The 12,296-nt window shown below is 36.6% G+C and overlaps 1 protein-coding gene across 1 annotated transcript in view; it reads left to right on the top strand.

The window, feature by feature from the left end:
• Window positions 1–12,296, top strand: part of myom2b (myomesin 2b) — a 66,221-nt gene that overhangs the window by 31,675 nt on the left and 22,250 nt on the right. Inside the window, exons 20-25 of the mRNA XM_039652273.2 lie at window positions 2,868–3,030; window positions 3,198–3,304; window positions 3,617–3,661; window positions 5,197–5,333; window positions 6,799–6,943; window positions 7,060–7,122. Coding sequence (XP_039508207.2) covers window positions 2,868–3,030; window positions 3,198–3,304; window positions 3,617–3,661; window positions 5,197–5,333; window positions 6,799–6,943; window positions 7,060–7,122 — 660 coding nt within the window. The remainder of the gene's footprint in view (window positions 1–2,867; window positions 3,031–3,197; window positions 3,305–3,616; window positions 3,662–5,196; window positions 5,334–6,798; window positions 6,944–7,059; window positions 7,123–12,296) is intronic.

The raw sequence follows: 12,296 nt of genomic DNA, 5'->3' as shown, positions 1-12,296 counted from the left end.
TTGACAAACAAAAAGAAATTTCATCCCGGTTGGAGATGTAAAATTGTTAGGGTGAGCTTTATATGATGATGGAGAGATGATCTACCATAACATAATCATCCACATCACCAAAGAGTGCTTGGGTTGAATTCATTTACTGCAAAGAATGGCTGCCGCTTCAGATTCAGCCATCTGTTATAGAAGTTGTATACAGCGCATTCATTTTAAGAGGAACAGAGAACCACGATCAAGGCATTTGTCGATCCAATTGAGTGCAGAGCATTTTCTTTCCTGATTCGGTAAAAAAAAAAAAAAAAAAAAAAAAGAAACATAATCACAGCCCAATTGAGCAATATCAGACTCACATTCTGACTAGAATCTATGACCACGTCAGGTTAGTTCACTGTAGTTTTTAGGAGAAAAAAGTCAGCAATGATGTTGACTTATCCATTTACACATGATTTGTCTTAAAGCATGTTAAAAACACCAGATAGACACAAACAACATTAAAGGGAACTTTAAATTGTAATAATATTCAACAATATTGCTGTTTTTTTCCCCTGTTTTTTGATCAAATAAATGCAGGCTTGATGAGCATACAAGATTTCTTTCAAAAATATAAAAAAATAGTTGTTAAATTTTCTTTTTACCAGTACTGTACAAACACACACACACACACACTGAATAGGACATTAATTTCCTGCAGCTCCAGAGTTATCAGGGATTAGTTATGACGACTCGGGTGATTGGCTCAGAATGTCTGTTCCCAGAACTGACTGTCTGTGAGAAAAGATGGCACATTTCAGTTCACACACTTCTGAGGGTTTTGCGTCAGTTGATGAACGGATAGCCTTCCTCAGATATGACTCTATATAGACCTCATTGGCTTGGCAACATCAGAAAAAAAAAGGGCAAAGTCATTTCAGAGGAGGTCATCCATCCAGGGTGTTTTCCTGCCTTTGGCCCGAGATGCTGAGATAAGCTCCAGCATCCCTGCTATCCTACATAGGACAAGCAGTTTGGAGGATGGATGAATGGATTTGTGAGTTTGTTATTTCAGTGATGGTATTGGTATTGGAGATGGTATGTGCACTGATGAATTGTGCACAGTAAGACCAGGAAGTCGCATTCAGTTTAAAATTTGAAACCTAAACAACTTACACAGCCATCCAGAATAGCTGAATATCTGTGAATTCTAAAGAAGGGGTTTTTTATTTTTGAAGAAATGGGAGGAGTTAACAGTGGGGCTGAGAGAGAGCTGTTCAGGGCAGTGTGGATTGCACCATGGGAAGCGTTCTGGAGTGTCTTGGGGAGCAGCTGCCTGCACATTCACAGATAAGCAAAAAGCAGCCACGGGATGATCCAAGATGATTCATTCTGAGTAGCCTGAAAGGTTTGTGGCTGATAAAAATGGCATCAGCCAGCAGAGTGCACTGTGGATTCGTGCGTCTATATAAAGTGTGTGTGTGATGTTGTGTGAGATGTTCTACCGTACAACTGAAAAGGGAATATCTGAAAAGGAATACCCTAGCTTGGGCTGGTTGGTCATAATCATCATATACGCCCATCATGAACATCCATCATTCTCAACCTTTTGCACAACTGTTACATGTTCATTAATTCATTATTATTATCATTTTACAAATTTTATGATGCTTTTAGATACCATTACAATGAGAAAAAGTATAACATCAAAATGGTAGCATCTAAAGGCATGGCTTTTATGCTTTGAAACAGTCTGTATTGCATAAAGCACTAAATATACAAAGGTGACTTGACCTAAATACAATGATTAAGACAAAAAAAAAACACTATTTTATGCTATAAATAAGGTATAAATAGTTGTTTAAGGTAATAATAATTTTCTTGGTTTAAACTTATTCTCTTTTTCATGTGTGGAAAAGTTTAAATTCCTTGAATATGAATGAAAGTGATGAAAGTGAATTAGAACTGGTTTGTAAAGCCACACAATGACAAAAAATACCAGTAATGTATCATTAAAATGGTACATATGACTTGAGCACAATATCGTATGTATATATGAGACTTTGTGTACCTTGTTTATTTGTATATATACAGTACACACACACACACACACACACACACACACATATATATATGAAGAGTTCAGATGCAAAAGCCTCTAAATGCCATTTGAAATTTTCTTCTTTAATGATGATTTTTATCAAACTTGTATATTTAAGTTCAGTAATTTCACTCAAATAACAATTAATAGGTAATCATCATTGCCATTTAAGTGAAATCACTGAACTTAAATATACAAGCTTAAAAATAAAAATGATCATTCTAGAAGAAAATTTCAAATGGCACTTAGAGGCTTTTGCATCTGAACTCTTCATATATATATATATATATATATATATGTCTTCTGAAGCCAAATTATATCTTTGTGTGACAAACAGACCAAAATGTAAGCTGGTTTTCACTGAAAATCAAATATGGCGCTGCATCAGGTTTGACATTTGGTTTCGAGACACATTGGAGCAAATGGCATTTGACGTCTGTGATGTGAAATGCCATCAGCGGTTGTGTTTTATGTGTGACATCTGTTGTCCATGTTAAAGCTTCAGAGGAGCAAAATAGCATTAAATTACATTCATATTATATTAATATTAATGAATAAATATATGAATAAATGTATTAATTTAATATCAAAGTGTACTTATTATTAGAAAACGAATCAATTTAATATTATTATTATCGTTAATATTAATAAAAAATTGTGTCCCCAACGTTTCAAATCATTCCTTTGGAACAGCATTGGCCCACTTGTTTTCAACCCATAACTCCAGCATATTCTACAGTATTTGTTTAGTAGTACTTGTCGACTTGTGTGCAAATTCTTCTGTGCTTCTGTTATTTTGAAGGCACCCAGGAAATCAAGTGTGGCGTCGATGAGGGATCAGGTGACATTTATCTCTCTTTTGAGAGCTGCCAAATGACAGAGATATCAAAGTTTGTGTGGAAGAAGTCCTACCAAGAAATTACTGACTTCTCTAAGGGCATCATCGTCAAGACATCAGGCAGCAAGTAAGCACAACACACGTTCAATGTGTCCTAATTTCAACCGGTCCAGATACATATTAGCTCAAAGCATATTTAGGGCAATGCCACAGTCTGTGCATATTTAATTCTATTTGTTTTTCTTCGTGTTGTCCCGATGAACAGACACTAATGTTTGCTCATTGTTTCTTTAGCTCAACTTTGGTTTTTAAGAACCCAGACAAAGAGGATTTGGGCACATTCTCTGTATCTGTTACACACACCGATGGTGTCTCGGCCAGCTACGAGATCTCAGCAGAAGGTGAGGCTTCTTAATATATAATGACCATGAGCTTCATTATTAATACCCTCCCTCAAAGGTACAGTATATAGGGTACAAGACACTATCAAAACATTCCATTGACAGATGCGAATCCTATTTGATTCAGATGTCTGTATATTATATATGTTGTGTGTGTGACATGGATGTAAATTATTTACCATGATATTAGATATTTCAAAGATATTTAATTTAATAATGATAATTTTAATAACAATAAAGATCTGTGTTGTCTGCTGTAAAAGTGTTGATGATGATAGCTGATTGAAAATGATAGTTACCTCTATCCTTTAGAGCTGGAGAAGATGTTGGCCCTCAGCTATGACATACGCAATCCAAGTAAGTGGCCCCAGATAAAGGAGTAGAGTATGGAGCCCTTAAAGGGACATGGTGAAGAAATGAGATTTTGCGTTCTCTCTTGCCCTGAGAATCTTCATGTTTGTCTGAAAAATGTTTTGCGTTCCCATGAACACAAAGTTTCTCAGGGGAACACAAAACATTTGCTAGAGAACCCAATATTATTTTTCCTACCGGCTCATATTTTTTTTTTTTCCACCACCATATCACCTAAGGGGCTCTGTAGAGATTATTATACTGCTGTTTTTATCTACAATCTGTCCAGTATGTAATTTTGTCAAATGGTGTTTGCAGACTGCAGACTCAACCTGAATGAACCATGTTCAAAATGCACATTTGACACATCAATTCATCAGTGTATTCAGGGTTCCCACAGTTTTGGTAATTCTGGACATTAACCAGGCTTACAAAAGTCATGGAATTTGAAGGTCATGATCATTATTGTAACATTTCACAACATTCTTCAATTTGTTAACATTAGTTATGTTAATTTATAATTATTGTTATACAATTTGGCTTGTTAAAAATGGATACATTTTAGCTTTTGCAAAACTAGATATGCTTTACTCTAACATATTTAATTGTCTAAAATAAAATAGTCAAAAATTAATCTCTGATCTATGATTTTAGCCTCCTGTTTCACAGACAAGGCTTAGGTCTAGTCCCAGACTAAAATGCATGTTTGAGCTGTTTTAATTGAAAGGAACTTGCACAGACATATCCTAAACTATGTCACAGCCATTGGTTTGTCTCGGGATATACACTAGTTATGTTTACATTTATAGAAATACATTTATAGAAGCTACTTAAATGTGCTAATTAAACCAAGGCCTAATGCTAATCCTGATTTGATTTTTGATGAGATCTTTATTTTGAACATGTAAATAATAAATAAAATACAATTATTAATCAATGAAACAAGGAATATTAATTAAAAGAAACAAAACAAAAATGAACAACAAAGTAAAAAAAAAATCTTTCCAAAAAGTACTTTCCAATACTTGAAGAAAAACAAAACAAACAAAAAAAAACAACCCTCTATTTACTTGTGCAAAAAGGAGTAGGAAGAAGTAAAACTTAAATCCTGTCTGTGAAACCAGGCCTATGAGTCCTTATCTAGAAAAGCCATCCAGGAATGGGAACCCTGAAATGTTATCTGCCAAATTTAACTAACGCTATTCTAATGAACTTTTTACATGACATGTTGTTGATAACAGTGTGACTATTCATTGAACTTTAGTGTCTATTTTTATTGCTATTACTACTGTGTTATAAAACATTTGAGTCTATAACAGTGATTTAATCAAAGTTAAAGGGGTTTTAGTTCACACTGAGCCTGACAACACCATTTAAGCATGTTAAAATCACTGGAACATCAAGCGTGTCTTTTTGCTTAAAATAAACTGTACGCTTTTTATATAGATTCAGCATGTGTGAAATCATAGGTCTTAGGTCATGCGTATGAACTGACACAACACACATGTCAGCTTGTCATGCGTCACTCTTCTGTGTCGCAGTTATTCCTCTGAAGACTGAACTGGCCTATAAGATTCTAGAGAGAGGCCGTATGCGCTTTTGGCTGCAAGCTGAGGGTATCTCTTCTTCTGTGACCTACAAATTCTTTGCCAATAACAAGGAGCTTGTCAACTGTGAGGTAAATAACCGTCAAATAGAATAGTACTGACAAATACGTCTTCATTTCATAAACAGAAATCCGGCAGTTTTTATATTAATAGGATAGTTCACCCCAAAATGACAATTCGTCATCATTTATTCATCCTCAGGTTCTTCCAAATCCCAAAACTTTCTTTACTCTGTGGAACATAAAATATCTTTAACAACACAGTATCATAAAAAGTATCATAAATATGGTCCCTATGAATTTTGAACTGTTTTCATACTATTTAAGTCATTCCCTGAAAATAGTGATTTATGAAAATATACAATTATTTTATAATATAATATAATATGATGTTATTATTTTTTCAAATTATATTTGTTTACATAATATATGTGTGTGTGTGTGTACTCTGTATAATTATTTTCTATTTATAAATACACACACATGCATGTATTTGAGAAATATTTGTTTGTATATACTGTATATATAATTTATATTATACTGTATATATATATATATATAAACATTGTGCACATAAATAACATTTTTTTCTTAAATGTATTCATGCATGTGTGTGTATTTATATATACAAAATAATTATACATATATTATTATTATGTAAACAGAAACTTTTATTTCAGGTGCGATTAATTATAGGCTGCACAGCCCTATAATTAATATATTCTTATTTCTTTTGTTATAGAACTCTTACTTAAAGTTAATCTTTACAGACACTAATAATTGAATAACATTGTTAAACGTAATCTTTAGCAGATCTCAAGATAAATCAACCCGGTCTCACCCCAAGACGTCATATAACTGACGTTTTGGGACGTCTTTTGACCATACGTCAATATTCGCCTTTTTAGGGCCCCCTTAAACGTCGGTAGATGAGGTTATGGGATCCTAACTCTACCCCATACCTAAACCTAACCCTAAACCTAACCCGTCACCTAACTGACGTTAAAGGTAAAGCGTCAGTTGTATGACGGCCCGGGATCGCCATCTACCGACGTTTAAGGGGGCCCTAAAAAGGCTGATATTGACGTATGGTCAAAATACGTCCCAAAACGTCAGTTATATGACTTTTTGGGATGAGACTGTGTTAGATAAATATACGGGCACATTTGTTTGCACTGCACACTATAATTGTCATTGTCATTGTTTTATTTTGTTTTTGCCAGAAATTGACTATTGGAGCATCCTCAATTGTTCCCCATTCACTTTCATTGATCTAAAAAGACCAGCATGGGCTCCCTGCTATAAATAATTTATTTTGCGTTCTGTGGTAGAATGAAAGTCATACCGGTTTTGTATTAAATTACAGAATTGTCATTCTGAGTGAACTATCCCTTGAAGTTTAGCTCCAACTGATGCTGTGCAGGAAAACATAACCAATCCAAATGAATAGATTCAGCTCCATCTGTTATGTTCATTTGCTTGAGCCTTGTAAGAAAAACCCAGGAGAGAAATGTTTACCTCTCTGGCTCTTTCACAGCAAACTAAAATGAGTCATGACGCAGCTACGGGCATTATTGAGATGGTGATGGATCATTTCACTGAAGACAGCGAGGGCACTTTCACCGTGCAGATTCAAGATGGCAGAGCTAAGGCCCAGTCTTCTCTCGTGCTGATTGGAGATGGTGAGAGCCAGCATCGCTCTAGGGCTTGCAGAAGCTCACATCTTGAGATATTGTGTGCTTCTGTTGAACTCTATTCACTGACCTCTTATAGTTTCTGCTTTATTTTTCTGTTCCAGCCTTCAAGGCAGCGTTGGCTGAGGCGGACTACCAAAGGAGGGAGTACATTCGTGTGAAAGAGGGTACTGCACTCATCGAGTTGATGTAGCTGTTGAATAAACTTCTGATAGAGTTAGACCCTGTGGTTTTGTAATGCTATTACTTTTTGAGGTTTACAAACAAGCTTTGCATCATCGACAAAAAGTCTTATTGGTTCCCTGCTGAAGAAAATGGCTTCTATGCATAGTTCACACAGATATTATATTTATGTTATTATTTACTGACTATACATGTATCTGCATCTGTTACAATTGCGATATTATTTGTATCTGTATTTGGAAGAAAATGGAATTGGACAGGGGGAGCAATGAAAGAATGAATTTTCCTATATCTTCACAGGGAATGTTTCCATGACACTGTAGAACGGTGTCTATCAGCTGTTCTTACAACAGGATTTTTTTTATTCCTGCTGTTAATATAATTATTGGAAATAAACATACATTTAATAATGAATTTTCTAAAATATGCTTATATAAGACATTTTTGTAGCGTTTAGACACATTCACTACATACACTCATTAGTATAGCTATAAAATCATGCTATCCCCTCGCTCAACTGTTATACACAGATAACGTCTCGGGTCACGTACAGTATGTAACCCTCGTTCCCTGAGACGTAGTCAATGTGTCGACCGATTGGGATCACGCTTAGAGAGCCTCTCATTTTTGAGTATTGATAAAATGAGCCAATGCACATTCCCGTGCGAGCTTTGCATCTCGCGCTCCGCCCCGCAACGCGGGTATAAACACGGAAGTGGATGCATGCATTTTTTTTTCTCTTGGAGCCGAGCGGAGCCCGGAGTCAGCGGTGGTCCAGCAATAGTGGCGACAGGACTACGTCTATGTTCCCTCCTTCAGGGAAACGAGGGTTACATACATAACCGAGACGTTCCCTTTCAGTCGCTCACAATGAGGGCTGGGTATCGATTCGCATTTCAATTTCGATTCGATTTCGATTCACAAGCTCTCAGTTCGATTCGATTTCGATTCTCGATTCGATTTTCGATTCAATTTTCGATTTCGATTCCTGATTTGATTCTCGATTCGACTATAATGAAGATGTAATATAAATCCTATATTTATAAAAAAGAACAGTGGACATAAGTTTACTAGTGGTTAATTAATACAAGGAAATTAAGAGCCATAAACCTGTATATAAAACTCTTTTTATTTTAGGTACACTAAATGCATACAAAGAATAAACAGGATTTTGATGCAATATGCAAAAAAAGTCAGAACAGTCGCACAGCTTGATCAAACAGTATCATGTTATTTTATGTTTAAGATAGATATAGATAAATAAATATATAAATATTAAGACATTTTTTTACATTGATCTTACCTAAATGGTAATGTAATTTTTTGTTTATTTTTGTTTTAAGAGTTTATGTATGGAAGCTTGATTTCAATCTTTGAATTAAATTGAAAAAAGTAGCACAAATAAATACAATAGAATAAAGACACAAATTAAGAGACATTTTGGGGTAGTTTTTTGGGTATGTCAGAAATACTACAGAAACTGACTAAAGTAATCCAATGTAAAATAACACTGGATAGTCTTTTTAGTCCAGACTGAATTAAATACAAAGGCTATTAATTCTGATTGCTTACAATTAATACTATATTCTGTTGTTATGACAACAGAATTAATGACTGACACAAATGGCTGCGTTCACTTTAAAAACTAGTGCCCGAATCCATTACTGTTTCATTAACTTTCTGTCACACACGTTTAATGCTAATTTAAGACATTACCGACTGTCTTTACGAGGTTACTCACCAAGACCAGAGTTTTGACATAATGTCGCGTGTTTTAACTGTTAAAGTGATATAATCCAGGGATAAAACTTTTGTTTCTGGCAAGCTGTTTGTGAGGCAGATTTAGGCTGTAACGTTACTGTGCACGCAGTGAAAGACATCTCTGAGAGTGCGCGAGCACGGGATGGTTTAACATTGCTTGTAAAACTTAAAAAGACGTGAAAATGATAAACGTTAGTTACGATCATAGGTTACGATGCAATGCTTGCCCGATTGTTAAGTGAATATTCTGTCATGTCCCGACTCCTAAACACGTGTGTGTATCGACAGCTGCAGCGCTTGGCGCTTGCCTAGTGCAGAGAGACGAGAAGATGCAGCACCGCGTCCGCGAGCCCTTTATATGGAAAAAATCGATTCGTGGCCGTTGAGAATCGATTTTGAATCGAACACATTTTAAAAAACGATTAATCGAAAAATCGACTTTTTTGCCCAGCCCTACTCACAATCGACTTATGTACTGTCGACTGAGTCAGCTGATCTGTCCTTTCAGTCGACTGATTTGGATCCCAATTAAAATGCCACTAGTGCTTCCAGTACCTAGACAAAAGCCTCCTGATTATTGAGACGGAGATGGGACAGGGCTTAGGCCAGGGATGTCACTGCTGTTCCACAAGACCCACTAGGTCAGACTTGGATAACACTGGGAAAGCGTGCCCTTTTGGGGGAAGGAAGACGCTGCAGAAGCCACATTCTGCTTGTAGGGAGGTATACATGTCGAGGATACACATATGGACTTGGTGTTTTACAGAGTAGTACAACATATGGAATGTCACTGAGGTGGCTCCAGCCTACTATAGCGCAGCAAGCCGACACTTCGAGCAGGGTTTACGGTGTTAACTGGCTTCTATGTGAAGAGAGCTCACGGGCAGCAACCGTCTCGACATGTAAGCTTTAGAATCTAGTGAACGTGTTTGGTCTCCACCTGGAAGAAGCTACACTCCGAGTGGAGTGGACTCACAATTCAGGGGGGCATGGTTCATCTTGGGATTGATACACCAAGGTGATGGCATCCACTATCCAGTAGGCCATCCTCTAATTGGAGACAGCTTTCGCAGAAGTGATAATATCTACGACTGATTGTGGTAGATCACCTAGAACCTCTGTGTCATTCGGTGCCCCGTCCCTGAGGAGAAGGTCCGCATCCAGAAACGCATTGGTGGGTATGACATCTTGAAAAGGCCGCAAACGCACCCGTGTTGCTCTTCCAGGAAGTTTGGGACTCTCACCAGTGCCGGAGCACACAGGGGAATGATCGTGGTATCACTGACAGGAATGGTGCAGCCTGTCCCAGTGAAGCACTCACTTTCTTCGCCCTCAACCGACCTTCAGACAAACAAACACAAAAACGTTGAGAGCTCAGAAGGCTTGCGACCACCGCTGCACTCGCGCTGTAGAAACACCTGCACCAGGAGAGACTTTCAGACGAAGCACCGACACACTCGCTTGTTGAAAATATTCAACACTCTTCAGAGACATTGACGGGAAGACTGATCAGCTCAGAAGCGAAAGATAAATGGTGCGTGCATCCCCTTCCGTGTTTATACCCGCGCTGCGGGGCGGAGCATGAGATGCAAAGCATCAAAGCATCGTTTTATCAATACTCGAAGATGACAGGCTCCCTAAGCGTGATCCCAATCAATCGACATGTTGACTACGTCGAACGTGAGCGACTGAAGGGGAACAAGGAGTTACTGTATGTGCCAATTATTTTTGCTCTTATTCGGTAGAATTCATTATTTGTTTTGAAGCCATTATCTGTGCCTTTCCGAATAAGGTATTCGGCTTTAGGTCTCTCAAGTTGTTTCGAACTGTCTTGCTTCTGTAGAAGAAGAAATTGTGGTAACACTTTCTATGAAGACTATTCTTATAATGAATTATATCTCCATTTATACTTATTTATTAAGTAAGCATTACTATTTTATATATATATATTTATAAAGATTAATTAAGACCTACACTGCATTAAAAAAACAGTTATGTTACCATTGTTGAGATTAGTTTCATTATGATTTTTTTCATTATGATGTTTTTATCCTCATCATTTGCTCCTTTGTTCAGTTTCCCCGCTCCTCATTATAAGTTAATTTGTGTCAGCATTGTTTGCAATATAACTCCCCTCACATTCATTCTCTATTCGTTCTATGTTGCTATAGTGTGATGGCCTGCCTGCTTGTTTATTTGTTGTATCGTCGTCATTAAAACTTGTTGGAACTAAATCTTCATCCTCTTCTACCTTCCTGCAACTGCCCGTGACAAGTTATAGTTACATATATATTTGTATAATTACTTATAAGTCATGCATTTGTTTGTGTGTTTTTTTTCAATGTGCATTCTCATAATCCATTATACACTAATTTATAAGTATTAATAAGTCAGTCATATGGTTCCATGAATGGATTTAAAAAGATGCAGCCTGCATTGCTATAATGTTATTATATTATAGTTACAATGACCTTTTAGTTATTCAGAGTTATTTCTGTCAAATAAGTAGGGCTGCAACTAATGATTATTTTAATAATCGATTAATATGTCGATTATTTTTCGATTAATCAAATTCATAGTTCAAAAAATCTTTAAAAAAATCTGAAAGTGCACAAAAAGGGTTGCTCCTTGAACATCCCTGTGCTGTTAAAGTAATAATAAAAAAATCAGAAAATGGACTAACACAAAAAACATACAATAAGATCATCATCCAACTTACCCTTTAAGAGCACGATGAACGAGGTGCGCTTGTTCCATTGTGCAATACTATTATAACGCCGCATTTTGTAACGGTTACTTTGTGCCTTATGGAAACCTGAGTTAAATGAGAACTGTGCATGTGTGTAGAGTGTCAGTTAGATTTTGACAAGTGAGTAGAGGAGATAACCGCTCTGCCGACTCTCTTTGTATTCTTTCTTTTATTTCCTTTTTCTATTGTGACCAGAGTTGGATGTTTGTTTGTGTACTTTTTTCTCGCTCGGTCCCCATGTCTCGGAGAGACGAGTGTGATGTTTGAGTGGTTTTATTAAACACGGGGAAATAAGGCAACTCTCCTCTCTCATGAAACTTTTCATCCGACATCTAATGTTTTTATCTCTGGGCAACATCTCAACTTTGCATTACAATTTACTAGGGGCGCACTTCAGAATCGGTTCACAGCCGAGGAGATTGATATTCTCGTCAGGGCCTTGAAAGAGATGCGACATTGGGGACCAACCCAAATTAGCTTTGGTTAAACATGCATATAATAATTTGATTAAATGTGTAAGCTTTATGCCTATTTTTCCCATCGTCATGGACACAAGAATGATTTCCCTCGTGTTTTAATAATTTTCCTTATAATAATGTATAATTTGCAAAAAGTAGAATGCATCTGTATAGAGCATGTGCACTTTAA

Source organism: Pimephales promelas, chromosome 11, assembly GCF_988280905.1.
Source record: "Pimephales promelas chromosome 11, fPimPro1.hap1.1, whole genome shotgun sequence".
Lineage (NCBI taxonomy): Eukaryota > Metazoa > Chordata > Actinopteri > Cypriniformes > Leuciscidae > Pimephales > Pimephales promelas.
This window is presented reverse-complemented; position numbering and strand designations above follow the sequence as displayed.